The 14574-nt window shown below is 29.6% G+C and overlaps 1 protein-coding gene across 1 annotated transcript; it reads right to left on the minus strand.

The window, feature by feature from the left end:
• Positions 1 to 1310: 1310 nt before the first annotated feature.
• On the minus strand, positions 1311 to 5848 carry LOC107429294 (cysteine-rich receptor-like protein kinase 43). The gene is made up of 6 exons (XM_016039955.4): positions 5585 to 5848; positions 5299 to 5438; positions 4294 to 4504; positions 2644 to 2878; positions 2394 to 2544; positions 1311 to 1881 (listed from the first exon to the last, which is right to left on the minus strand). Exons 1-6 carry the CDS (start codon positions 5646 to 5648, stop codon positions 1486 to 1488), a joined length of 1197 nt encoding a protein of 398 aa, XP_015895441.1. The 5' UTR covers positions 5649 to 5848; the 3' UTR covers positions 1311 to 1485.
• Between the last annotated feature and the right edge of the window lie 8726 nt (positions 5849 to 14574).

Raw genomic sequence — 14574 nt, forward strand, 5'->3', positions numbered from 1 at the left:
AAATAGAGAACGATGTTCTTTCTGCTTGGTTTTTATATATATATATATAATTAAAAAAAATAATTTTAATTTTTATTTCGCGGTGATTAGAAACCTGACTCACTAGAACAAAGTGTTTTGACTGGTATGGTCTTGTCAAAGGTTTTCCCGTTTTCTTCTGTCCAAACGGATAGACATATGGATTATCCATATAGTTACAGTTAGATATTTACAATAGCGATTTTACAAATTGGACAACCATCACCCACTCATTCACGCTCCCTTTGTAGCCTCACGTGCCTATTTATGCACTTTCTCTTTGTTTCCTTTTTGTCTTGGTGTATTTGTTATTTTTTCTTTTTATTACAATGTGATAGAACACTCTGTGTACATTTTACAGTTTAGTTTAATTTTGTCAAACTAAAAAAGAAAAAAAAAAAACTTAATAATGCATATATATATTATTCTAGATCTTTTGTTTTGCCCAAAATTAATGTCTTCTTAATTTATTAATTCATGTGGTAATGATATTTATCCATTGTTTGTTTCGTTAAATTGTAGAGTTTAATTCAAATTTAGTATATAAAGATTATATTCTATCAATGAAGGATGCAAGAAAGCTTTGTAATTTTGATACCATAGTACATATTTATATATATGAGATTTTATTTATTTATTTATTTTTCTAATGGGATAAAATTTACGGACTTTATGTCATACTGTGCCTAAACATACAAATGAAATTATGTCTTAAAGATTAATTGGAGGTTTTGAAATTAAGATAGCAGGATTCTCCATCCTTCCATATATTAATAAGGGTTAACTTGTCAGTAGATGGTTTGGCCGGTCTTGATGGTGATATATATCAGATGTAAACCATGATAACTAAGTGGCAAAACCGTTCAAGTAGAGTTAATAGTAGGTTAAAGTTGCATAACTTGAGGAACAAGATAGAAGAAAACCATATTTAAAGAGTTAGAAGAGAACTCCCATTTAGCTAAACATCTGGTGTATTTGGGGCGGATCATATGCACAAGTTCTCTGCCATAAGTTATGTTCTACCGTAGTAAGTTGCGATCTGCCATCATATCATTGTCGGAAATTCGGAATCCCATTTAGTAACCCTAAAATGTATTGAGTTGGCCACTCAGGTTGATCCTTGCACAAGCAGCAGCATAGATTTTCAGTGGTTTCTCTGTTACTTTTCCACGGTTCATATTGGAAGGCTTGCTCAGAATTTCTTTAAAGGAGGCTTGTTCCTGTTACCTTGATGAGAGATCTCTTGGTCTAAATGAACCTGAGACGGAATGAAAATTAAAAATGCAAGCATATCTCCACAAGCCATTCTCTTATATTTATCCAAATCGATTGCATCTCAATCATATTCTGGCATTCTTTACCCCCTTTCAGCCATAACCAGTTACATAATATTAAACAAATAATGCAGTATTATATGATACAAAAAAGAAAAAAAGAATAGCAAAAATTTTCCTATAGGACGAAACTCTAGCTATGCATCGGACGTTTGCCTCGAGGATCATCTCTTGGACTTACTGTAGAGGTAGCAGTTACACTATTGGTATTATTAGTAATAGAACTTGAATCCGATGCACTAGAATTTGATCCAAGTGAAGTTCCAGCAGTGGAAGATAGTGCAGCAGGTCTGCGACATCTTCTGTATCTTGAACCGGGAACACCAGGTCTCGTCGGCTCTTCTAGATTGCTCGGTTTCTTGGATAAAATCACCACCACACGATGCATGGTGGGTCGCAGGTGCGGATCACCTTGTGTGCATAGCAACCCTATTTGAATACACATGGCTACTTGTTCTGTCACTGCCGATGAAGCTAACGTAGGATCCATAACATCCAAGCTCTTGCCTTTCTTGTATAGCTTGTATGACTGCATCAACAACACCCCCCCAAAATATAGCAATCAAAATTTGATATGGTCTAATTCTTCTTTTTAATATTTAACCACAAATAAACAAACAAATAGTTTCTCAATCTGACTTGGTTTTCTACTGTTTACCATTTCTCTAATAGAGTTTTCGTTAGTTGACCAAGTTTCCCAAAATTGGATGGTCAACCATAAATCTGACACCTAGATGGAAAATCATTCCAAGATTTATTTTTTCTAAAAATTTCCAAGGTACGGAAAGTCTTCCCTTTTGTCAATTCCTCCAGGAATTGTCCACAAGGACAAAGTCACTTTTCCAGACGAGTTATAATCAATGTGGAATGGACTTGGGCTTTGGCTTGCAGTCTGCCGGTAAGTGCAAACTAAAAGGCTGGAACTTTTATAACTATGACATGAAAAAAGCAAACCAACCCAATTCAAGGTGAGGCCCACCAAAGGACTTTTCATTTGTCCACCTTTAATTTCGGTACAGAGTTTTTGGATGATAATCTTACCCAATCAAGTAGATTCTGTGCATCAAGGCTTAAATTGAATGTTGAATTCCTTTGACCGCTGATCAGCTCTAGAACAAGAACTCCAAAGCTAAATACATCTGCCTTTACCGATAAATGTCCATGCATGACGTACTCAGGAGCCATATATCCACTGTTTCAAGCATCAAAGAGGAAAATTTTCTATCTTTAGATAAAACGTATAAGATGGATTTCGATCAGTTTCTCTACAAGTAGACACAAGATGACATACTTGGTACCGGCTACCCGTGTATTGACGTGTGTTTGATCTTCGGGGAAGAGTCGGGCCATGCCAAAATCAGCAATCTTGGGGACCCATTTATCATCAAGTAAAATATTGCTGGCCTTGATATCACGGTGGATGATACAATTGTGTGAGTCTTCATGAAGGTAAAGTAAACCACGAGCAACTCCACATATTATATCATACCTCCGTTTCCAATCAAGCTCCTCACGTCTATTGGACTCTGTTTCAAGAAAATCACTATCAGAACAACTAAGAAGTCCAATTCCTATATATATATATATATATATATATATATACATATAATGGGATTTAGCATCATAACCACCATGTCAACATAACATATATATATATATATATATATTTATATTACAAATAGACACATGGGTTTGATTTTTTTTTTTTTTTTTTTTGGCTTAATACACATGGCTTTGATTTGTTTCTACTATGAGCTGGCAGAGATATTCTATGACCTAGTTAGTATGGCTACATATCCCAGAAACTTCGTGGCTTGAAAGAGCCCTCAACAGTTATATAGAAGTCAAGGTTCCAACAGCCATCCTTATAAATGTGGAAGAAGAAAAAAAGTTTTGAGGGGGCCATGGCCCACAACTGTAGCACAATCAATGCATTAAGAAATCAATCTCAAGCAACATGTCCAAAATCAATGTTTTCTTCCTCTATAAATTGAACAGATAAATCCATTTTTGATATAAATAGAAAAAAGAAGAACTGGCCATTGACTTGAATCTTACCACTTAATATGAAATTAGCCCTCCATATTATATGGAATTTTGAAGTGGTCATGTAGCAATCCTATTAATCTCAAGAAAAGGCTTCAGCTTTATAAGTAATATATGTGAAAATTTTTGATGCACAAAGAATTATCTATAAATCGCAAAGTAAGCATTTTCTGAAACCATAAATAAATCATGTATATAATAGACTCATCTCATTTTGAATGTTCTTGAAATAAAAGATGCTAGTAAAATTTATGCTCATTTTTGGTTTCTACAGAAAATCAATCATTTAACGTCCAGGAAAACAGTTTGTAAAATGTAAGCATATCTTTATCCAAAATTCATTCATGCTTATGTTGTTTTTATTGCCCTATTTCTAACTATATATCTATATCAGTAGAACATCTGCAAGTAAAACCAGATTATATTTCCATCATATGCCCTGAAATTCACCACCATAGACTCTAAGAATTGATTGGTTGTACCACAAAAAAAAAAAAAAAAAAAAAAAAAAAAAAAAAAAAAACACTTAGGCAAGATTTGTTAAATTCAAAGATTCCAATATTTTTGAAATCCCAGTTGCTCCGTAGCTAAAATTAACATCAATCTGGGCTAAGGAAAAAGATATAGCATAGAACTAGTGTTTTATAAGACAACTTTTTTAGCAAATCAAACATCTGGAAGATCCCACTTCGACTCAAATGCAGTATTTAGCTTTCAATTTTTGGACTTCAAATTGCAGTAAAATGGATAGTAAATGAGCTTTTTCAGCATAGAAATACCGACATAAGATTTGCTTCAGTCAAAAACCTGCCCTTTCAAAGTGCTTATATCAGTTAATGAAAACCTGCTTCTAAAAATGTGCAACTGAAGATAATAAGGTAGAACCAATACTTACTGAAGAGAAGCTTGTCAAGGCTCTCGTTGGCAACGTATTCATAAACGAGTAGCTTCTCTACACCATGTACACAATATCCTAACAAATTGACGACGTTCCTGTGTTGCACTCGTGCCAGCAACTTGGCCTCATTCATAAACTCTTTCCTCCCTTGATTTGAACTTTGTGATAGCTTCTTGACTGCAATCTCTCTCCCATCATTCAATTTTCCCTAGAAAGGAACATCCCAAAAGTCAGAGGACTTTTCAAACGCCCAGAGGGGTTACCCAGAAAACAGAAACTCTGGCCCTAGAGAAAAAAGGGTTCTGGCTAAACAAACAGCAATATTTGCAGAACATTTGACTACTGAAAGTGTAAAACTATGTTCAGGGAGACATGCACAACAGAATTGCAAAGTAAAATCTAGAAATAGCAATCACTTATATTAGCTTTCTCTGAGCTCCAGCCTTCCTAAGGAAGAGAAAGAAATGCATGGACGGTGCATTATTAGTAATCTTTTCCTCATTGAATAGTTACTATAAGCTTTCTACAACCATAATTATTAAATAAAAACTACAAGTGGCAAGCAAATGACAAAATGAAGTTCCCAGATGACAACATCCTGCACATAACTCTATGACCAATTCCAGTGACTAAATTTGTGCCTTTTTTTTCCCCCACAAACCCAATAGAAACTGCAGATTTCATTTCTAGAGACTGCTTTTAATCTATATTCACAACAATTTTTCGTATTTGAGTTTCCCTCACACTACACTAAATTTTGTTTCCATTCGTACTAATTCATAGTTTGTAAAAATTAGAAACCAAATTGAGGGCAAGGATTGAACATTTTGCAGAGTTTTGTGGTTCCTGAACACGAAATCGATTCCTGAACACGAAATACAGTACCTAAATCGATTCCTGAACATGAAATTCAGTAAAACTTGGAAAAATGCAGCCCAAATCTCCAAAAATTTCTCAGCAACCGTACAACAGAAGTAAAACCATTCAAACCCAGATCTTTACCTTAAAAACTGGTCCAAAACCACCTTCACCTAACTTGTTACCGGGGTGGAAATCCTTGGTAGCTGCAACCAAAGTCTCAAAAGCGAAAAGCTTTTGCTCTTGTGCAGCTATCTTTTCAAGGTCCTCTTCACTTTGTCCCTCTGACCATACATCGCCCCCCCCCCAAAAAAAAAAAAAAAAAAAAAAAAAAAAGGAACACAGATCAATAAACAAAGTTCTTGAGCATAAACAAAATTGGTTTTTTGTTTCCTTTCAAACAAACAAAAAATTGGGTTTTGTTTCTTACCTTTGCTTGAATTGAATTTGAAGGGTTTGATGAGATTCTGAAGGAAACTCTTCGATTTGGTCATAATTTTCTGAAACTATCTAGAAACGACCCATGAAAGAGGGAAAAATAAAAAATAAAAAGAGGGATTTTTATGGGCTTAACTATTGGAGAAAAAGAAAACAAATGAAGATGATTGTTTTTATTATTAATAATATTTTTCATTTTGGTGACCATATTATCTCAGAGGTTTATCTCTTTCATCAAAAACTAAAAGACGTACACATCTGCAAACGGATTTGAGCGTGTTGACCAATGACTTCATATTGACCAACTGGGAAGTTTTATTTTTATTATTAAAGAAAAGTCAAACAAATATATATTATATTTATATATATACATATTTATATAGTAGCTGCTTTTCTCTGTTGCTTTAAATTTAATTTAATTTTTGGATAAAATAATTTAAATATTAATGGTGAAATTTTGTCCTTAGCTTAACTATGTATAAAGCTACTGTTCGTAGTCAAGATGGTAAGTAATTTGCCTTCAGTGTATATACATATATATATATATATAAAGTTAAGCGTTTTCTTGATTAGCAAACAAACGTGCACATTTTCCTTATGACTTTTTTTTTTTTTGTATTTTGCAATTAGAAACTTCCTTTATAGCCGCCGTACTTACAAGTTTGGTCATTGCAATTTGCATGCCTCTTGAGCTTTTCTCTCTATATTGTATATTTTTTGAAATTTTTTTCTACATGATTGAATTTTTGCATCCCATTAGCAATCGTGCTCACATTGGAGGGATTGGAAAAGTACAATTTTAAAGCTTTTTATTTTATTACGTACGAACTTACTTTAATGTATCCAGAACAAGTTTTTCCATTTCCATTATTATAGTGGTGAGATTGATAACTGCAAAAGTTTAGAAAAGTTAGAGAATGATAAAACTGCACCCAAATACTGTGGTTTTTTTAAATCAAAATTCTTGGTGGTAGGTATACTTACACTAGCAAAAACATTTTATTTGCGCACCATTTCATACAAAACAATATCTTTCTTTGATGAAAAGTACTGGTGACACTATAGTTATTTGCTTTTTAGTTTTTTAAATCGAGCACCTACTAAAGAAATTTAAAAAATATTTATGTAAAAACAATGGAGATTCCAAAAACCATAACAAATTGTTTTGTTTTTCTTTCTAATCATTTTTTTCTCTTTCTTAAATTAGGTAGTGAAAGCAAATATATATATATATATATATAGTAGAAAAGAATATTAGATGTGATAAGTTGATAATATAGATGGTATTAACTATAAGATGTTGATCGAAAAATGTATAGGAAAAGAAAAAGAAACACTTGATGAGAAATCTATAGGCTTTTGTTCCTCTGTTTTACCTGCATATATATATATATATAAGAATATTGGAAAAAGAAAATTTACTTATTTATTCAAATAAATTGGGGAGGGGGAAATTTTAAACACCAGGTGTTAAACATAGAACCTGGGATCTGGAAGTGTCAATGTTTTTAAAAATGCTAAGAATGTATCAGAGAAATATGGGTTAAGATGTAATATAAATTTTATGTTATTTAAACATAAGAATAATATTGGAATAAATAAACATATTTATTTACATTCTTAGGGGATTTGAAAATACCACCTATTTTATGCAATTGAAATTTTCACTAAACTATTCCTCCCGTTGAAAGATACTTTCCACGGGCCCATATTTCCTTGGTAAAATAGATTACCAACCATTGAAAAGATAATTTTACTAGAGAACCTTCAATTCCCATTGATACATGTTGGGATTCTTTGAGGGAAAGAAACAATGTATTAATATTTTTCTCCAAAAATTAATACAATAATTTTCTTTTTTCAACATCTCTCTTTTGGAGTTGCTAATCTTTTTGGAGTACCTAATTTTCTTTGAGATTGTAATCTTTAATAATAAAAAAATCTAGTATCTATTTATAGGCTTCTAGGCATATAGACTTTCATTTTTCAAACAAAATTGAACACCAAAAAACTTTGACAACAAATAAATTTGGTCTGCAAATAAAAGCACTATTGAGAACATATTGCAAATAGAATGTGAGAATTGGCACGATTAATACTAATAATTATTATCAATTAAGATGTCAGAACAACAATATATTCATTTTATTATACGAGTAAAAAAATAAAGAATGTAATTATCACGATTGCTTATCAATGACATGATAATTGATAACAATTGAATACATATATATATATATATACAATTAAAATTTTCATTTTATATGATTATTTTAAAAAAAAAAAAGACAATTAAAAATTAAATAAAAAAATGACAGTCATTTTCATTGCAAAATTACACGTAACTGCCAACTGCAATCCAACCATTTACCCAAATGAAATTCAAAAGTAGACTATATCAATCAATACTTGCCTTTTCTCTGTGGTTTCTTTACTAAGAGATAATTAAGTACACGTCATGAAGTTGCTTTCTTCGTTGTTGATTGGTTAGGTAGACGAACCAAAACGAAGGGCAAAGAGAAAGATATTTTTTGGAAACTTAAAATTTAATATTTTTGTTGCCTAATTTTGTCTCTATGTTAATCCATCATCTACAATAAATTAATTTCGAAAACATTAATGGCAAGGACAAAACTCTAAATAAAATTCTTGAGCACTTAACCTCCAATAAAATCTTAAAGCATCAAAAAAAAAAAATTAAAACTATAAAAGATTTATGACCAAAATAATATTAAAATTGGAATTACAAAACCCTGAGGGAATCAAATTTCTTTTACATTTTTTCCCGATTTGTTTTCGGTTTTGTCGGAGACCTGGTATTCACACGGAAAAAAAAAAAAAAAAAAACCCATTGCCAGCTGCGTTGGGATGAGACTTTTAGTGGAGGTTTTTTTCCGCGACGGCTAGTCCAACAACGACGTTTCTGTACGGTGAAAGTGACAATGTTTGATCTGAAATCTAAAAGCCAGACACAATGAATAATTTTAGGTTCTTTTTCCAACTAGGTTTCGAGTCTGGTATTTGACATCAGGCACTAGCAAATGGGCCATCACTTTCATGTGAACACTCAAGGGAAACTGTACAATTAAGCTTTACCATCAACTGCTCTGCTTTTGCTATGATGGGCATATGCTCAACAGCCACCATTAAAGTATTTTTCAATGTATAAGAAATGCAAAAAATGGACTTCGTACAAATATTGAAAGAGCTTGTTGTTTTTTTGCTGTAAATATCTATTTAAATTTGTTTTAACATGGTGGTTTATTGTTTAAAAAATATTTTGATAAAAATTATTTTGATGAATCATATTGGCTCGTAAAGAAATCGGACTTAATCATATATGAATGACATATCAAGCTAGTTAATTTTATTTAACATATACTTTAAAAGACAAAAACTATTATTAATCTTTAGAAATCTATTAAAATATATATAAATATAAAATTATCACAAACAAATATATACATATAAAGAAAATCTTTTTTATTATAAAAGTATTATAAATTTATAAGAATCTGATAATATTTTGATGATGGGAATATTTTATAGGTATTGTTAATTAATTTTGATATTCCTAAAAAGAATATTGGTAAGATTACCAAATTTTAAATATCAAATAATAAAGTTGTTTGTTATTGATTATTGATTGGCAAAAAACGTAAACTAAAGTTGTAGTAAATGAACTCAATAAAGGACTAAAACATTATTTAATATTCAAAATTTAATATTCCTAACATTCTAACTAGTAAAAATACTAAATTATATTTAGCAAATATTATTTATCATTAGTGCTGATCAATTACTAATATAATTTATACATTATTTAGTAATTTACTTAGCTATTTTGAAAAAACTTTATTTTTCCTAACTAGATTTTTAATATAAAAAATTAATCATAATTAAATGTAATAAATTAGTATTAACAAAATCAATCTAAATTTCACTGGCAAATGATGATTATGACAATAATCATAAATAGCAAAATTCATTGTCAAATGATAAGTATAGACTATTAATAACGAGTATGACAATTTTGATATATATATATATATATATGATAAATATTTAGGTTGATTAATTGTTTAACACTATCAAATTTTAAATATCAAATAATAACATTGTTTGTTATTGTCTGTAATTCATATACTATTTAGTAATTTAATTAGCTATTTTATAAGAATCGAATTTTCCAAACTAAATTTTTAATATAAAAAAATTAATTATAATTTAATATATCGAATTAGTATTAATAAATTCACCATAATTAATTATAATTTAATATATCGAATTAGTATTAATAAATTCACCATACATTTCATTCGCAAAGGGTGATTATAATCATAATCATAAATAGTAGAATTCATCATCAATAATAAATATAGACGATTAATCAACAGTATGACAATTTTGATATATATATATATATATATGTATGTATATATATATACATGATAAATACTCGGACTAATTCTTTCGTGGCCATTTAGCAAAAGTATACAAACGCCATTTTGAATGTTTCACCCAAAAAAAAAAAAAAAAAACAAATTATAAATAAACTATATGCGAATCTCCCAAAGGAGTGTGCCAATGAAATTAATAAAATATGAGTGCAACTTTACAAGTTTGAACGAGTCGCTGACCATGTGAGACAAAGAAATGGTAAACACGGTTGCCACTTCTCTGAGGCTATTAGAGATGATCAATGTTCAAGGTTTTTATTTTAATTATATATATAGGGGAAGACTTTTCCGACAAAACTTTTCAACAAAAATAAGAGAGAGAGAGAGAGAGCAATTTAACTTAATTAAGAGAGAGAGAGAGAAATTAATTTTTGGGGAGCAATTATAGCTATGAAAAATAATTTTGATAGACAATAAATGATGTTTCAATATAAGTATGAACCTTTAAATTGGATAAATTAAAAAGATTAAAATATTTGAAAGATAGAAAAAAATAAAATTATGCATCCAATGATAAAAAAAAAAGAAAAAGAAAAAGAAAAAGAAGATATATATGAAAATGTTTTTTTTTTTTTTTGGTAATTCTATTTCTGTAAAATAATTTAGTTGGTGATGCTAATGATATTCAACGTGATTTTTAAAATGTCATTTCCGAAAAGTGAAGTGATTCTTACATAATTATTTTAAACGGACTTTTAAATAGTAGTGGTAAACTTATAGGTACTGCTTTAAATGATAGTTATACGAATATCCAATGTTTTGTGACTGGGTTATAAGGTTCTACCCTTTGTTATCCATTTTCTTCATCAAAATAAAATGGACTTTTTTTTTTTTTTTTTTTTGGGGGGTAATAAGAAAATGGACTTGTTCAATTCAAACAAACTTCAAAAATAATATACTTCATGCGAGAGAGACCAAAAAAAAAAAAAAAAAGCCTTTTAAAATAATAAACAGAACCATTAAGTAGTCACATCAATTATTTCCCCTATTTGGAATGAAAAGTCTTGAAGTCTCTCTTAATATTAATATTCAAAATTCTAATAATACGAATTTGTCTTATCTTTGAAGAAGAAGTTGAAAATATACAGTAAATGTAGACAGAATTAGAAAATCAATGCTGAATTCAATTTTGATGGTTTTTAAATTAATCATTGATACAAAGAAAGAATAATTAATTGAAATATTATCATGAATACAACCTATATTATGTGGGATATGCATTTTACACCTTTATTTTTATTTTATTTTATTTTTTTTGGTATCTTATATCCCAACATGTGACACTCACATGACTAAAGGGTAAAGAAGTCTTTTGTGTATGCAACCTTCTTCTCCTCTTCATGGCCACTTCTTCTTGCTGGGTACCTCTTTGTGCCCGTATTTATTATGTGTATGAATTGGCATAAATAAATAGGATAATATTAAGATCCTCCATATACGCTAAAAAATTCCTAATCTATTTTCTCTCTATCTTTCTCTGGTTTTCATATAATTATTTTTTATTTTTTATTTTTTGGGTTATTTTAATAATTTGAGGAAAAAAAAAAAAAAAAGCTTGCACATGGAAATTAACCACTATAGCTTTATCAACTCCCCCAACCATTAATGAGAAAGCTAAAGACAAGCCGATATCCTAATAATGGGAATTAGATGATGAATATTTGTTGACAAGAGAAAAGGCCATGAGGGAAAAATTGGGGCCGCATAGAAGAGTTGAATCTAATACCAATGAGTCAAAGCATAAATATATATGTCTTATAGTCAGGGAGTGAGAATAAGGTGAGCTAGGAATACATGCAAATGAGAATGAGTATTTTCACTTGGTTGCATGGTCAGACGATGGACTCACAAAAGGAACACAAATATTGTCCACACAATGTTTAGGGATTGATCATGGGGTTGCGTTACGATTTGGTCGTTCTTGGGTTCCAACTCTTCTGGGTCTTCCAAGTACAACCTAGTTGCTCATTATCATGGTCAATTTAGTGTCACCAAATTGGTTTTGAAAGCTTTGCCTGCTTTTGGATTTGGGTGTTAGTTTTTGAATTTTTATGGGTTTGGTAAAAATTAGATCTTGGATGAATTTGATTTTAAATATGGGTACTTGATTCTTGGTTGATTGGTTAATTGATGTTTTTCGGCTATTTGGAATCCTTGCTGCTTCTTCCATTAACCATTCTAAAATTTCACAAAGAACATACTTACCCTTTTATTAAGTTCACGTGACTAGCACGTGTTTATTATGCTAGATATTTCAACGGGAAAAAATTAAAAAAAATAAAAATCAAGAGGTACCAACTGTGCAAAGTATCATCTAGTTAGGATGCAACATGCTAAGAAAAAAATGTTTGAAATGTAAAAGTGCAAACATCAATATAGTTTAAAGTGTTTTTATGAAAATATTTCTAATTAATTTTTTATGCTTCAAAGAGAGAATAATTATTTTGGTGGTCACCAAGCACGTTCATTTCTTTTAATACTGTGCCTTATACATATATATATATATATATATATATATATATATTTCCTGAGGTTTTAAATAAATTTTCACTCTTTTTCTTCACTTTTTTCTCTAAAAGGGAAAGAGACTATGGCTGGCTACCACGCAAACATGCACGCAGTCACAGGTACATACTATAAAGTTTGGAGTTTTTTTATTTATTTTTATTTTAACTTGTCAGGTATTATAGTTTATTCTAAACTAAAAAGGCGGAGACTTTTATCCGGTATAATCAAATTGAGAATCTTAAAGGATTTTACTATTAGAGCCATTGTCAATGTTTTTACTATTAACCAAGTCTATGAATACAAGTTTAAAATTTTTTTAATAGAAATTATAATATATTGTAAATTAAAAAGGAGGATAATTTCACAAGTTTAGTCAAATTCAACATCTAATTTTAAATAAGACTAGAGATATCGAATAAATTTACTATAAAAAATATATATATTAAATGTGGTGTTAATATTTTATTAATTAACATATTAATATATTTTATTTATAAATGAGTGAACTTAAAAAAAAAAATAATGTAATTAAATATAAGTAAATATCCAAGTCTACAGACACAAGTTTGGAGTTTTGTTTTGTTTTTTGTTTTTTTGTTTTTTTTTTTTTAATTATCATAGAGATTATAATATATTTTAAATTAAAGGAAACAAAAGATTCCATTCACAAAGTAGAATCTAAGATAGGTATCTAAATACAAGTGTGAATTTGAATAATGCTAAAAATATCAAATAAGTATATTAAAATAATAATATATATATCAAATTTCATGTGTGCCAAATATTTTATTAATTAATATATGAATATAAGCTAATTATAGATTAGTAGACTTTGAAAAAAATAAATGTAATTAACATAAATCAATTAAAAAACACATCTTATATAACATAAATCAACAAAACACATCGTATATGATATATGAGAGATTTTTTTTTTCAATTTCATTTAAATTCTATACAGTTCCATAAATTTTAATTATCCAAAATATCCTTCTTATGTTTTTTTCTCCTTTTCCTTCCTCTTCTCCCGTTCTCCTCGACCCCCTCCATCTCCAGTGATCTCTCTGAGCCACAGATTTTCTGTTTTAATTATAGTACATTCTTAAAGTTAATTTTTCAAAAATCCATTTTCTTTGATTTTCTTTTTACTTAAAAATTTATAACATATTTTTTAATTACAGATTCACCCTCATTCACCATAACCATTAGCCATTTCTGTTTGCAAGCCTCATGATATGCTTGAGTTAAGATTCTGAAATGGCGAAGCATTTCCCATGAAAAAAGTGGAAGAAGAACTGATCAATTTGTAAAAGTCGGGCAAGTAAAGAGAGATCCCTTTGTAATAAAAAAAATGAAACTTGAATTTAGAATTTTCGCTTTTTTTAGAGATTCATTATGTTTATGGATTTTGATCCGGATCTTTGGGATTTTGCTGTGACTTTGTTTTTCTCTTTGATGTTTTTGGTTTTTTGGCTTTGGATGATTTTTAGGATAGTTGGGCGGGCCTAACTTTAACTTGCCTCATTTATGTTATTAACAATGATCATGGAGAAGCCAAAAACCATGAGGCAAAAGGCAACAGGAAAAAGACAAGGCTTTGCAAAATATGCACGAAAAATGATGCAAGCATGGGGACAAATTTGATAAAAAATAAAATAAAAATTTAAGCATATTTTAGTAATTTAAATAATGAATGGGATTGTATAAAAAGATTTTGTTAGTGCAATTAGAATACTTTTGATATAACAATAATTATGAGCAAATGAAAAATATAAAATATAGAAAACGATAACAGATTAAATATATTAGAAGGTGATTGCTAAGCGGCGAGAACGTGAGTTGGGGATAATAATCAAGAACATTTGTAGTGTTCAAGTGATTGGTATCTAATATGAATAAGATTACATTACAAATTCAACTTTGGGGGGCTTGAACTTAGAAGCAATTATTACCATCCAAAAAACCATTTTTTTCCCCTTCTATATGTTGAAAAAAGAAAGAAAGATAACTCTAA

This window comes from Ziziphus jujuba, chromosome 12 (genome assembly GCF_031755915.1).
Source record: "Ziziphus jujuba cultivar Dongzao chromosome 12, ASM3175591v1".
Lineage (NCBI taxonomy): Eukaryota > Viridiplantae > Streptophyta > Magnoliopsida > Rosales > Rhamnaceae > Ziziphus > Ziziphus jujuba.

What these genes read in the sequence shown, in the direction of transcription:
- LOC107429294 (XM_016039955.4), bottom strand. Translation starts at nt 5,648, where the DNA reads ATGACCAAATCGAAGAGTTTCCTTCAGAATCTCATCAAACCCTTCAAA. An exon ending in GTTTTGGACCAGTTTTTAAG is followed by an intron (nt 4,505 to 5,298) that starts GTAAAGATCTGG and finishes GTTCCTTTCTAG; the next exon opens with GGAAAATTGAATGATGGGAG. An exon ending in CACAGAATCTACTTGATTGG is followed by an intron (nt 1,882 to 2,393) that starts GTAAGATTATCA and finishes TTGTTGATGCAG; the next exon opens with TCATACAAGCTATACAAGAA.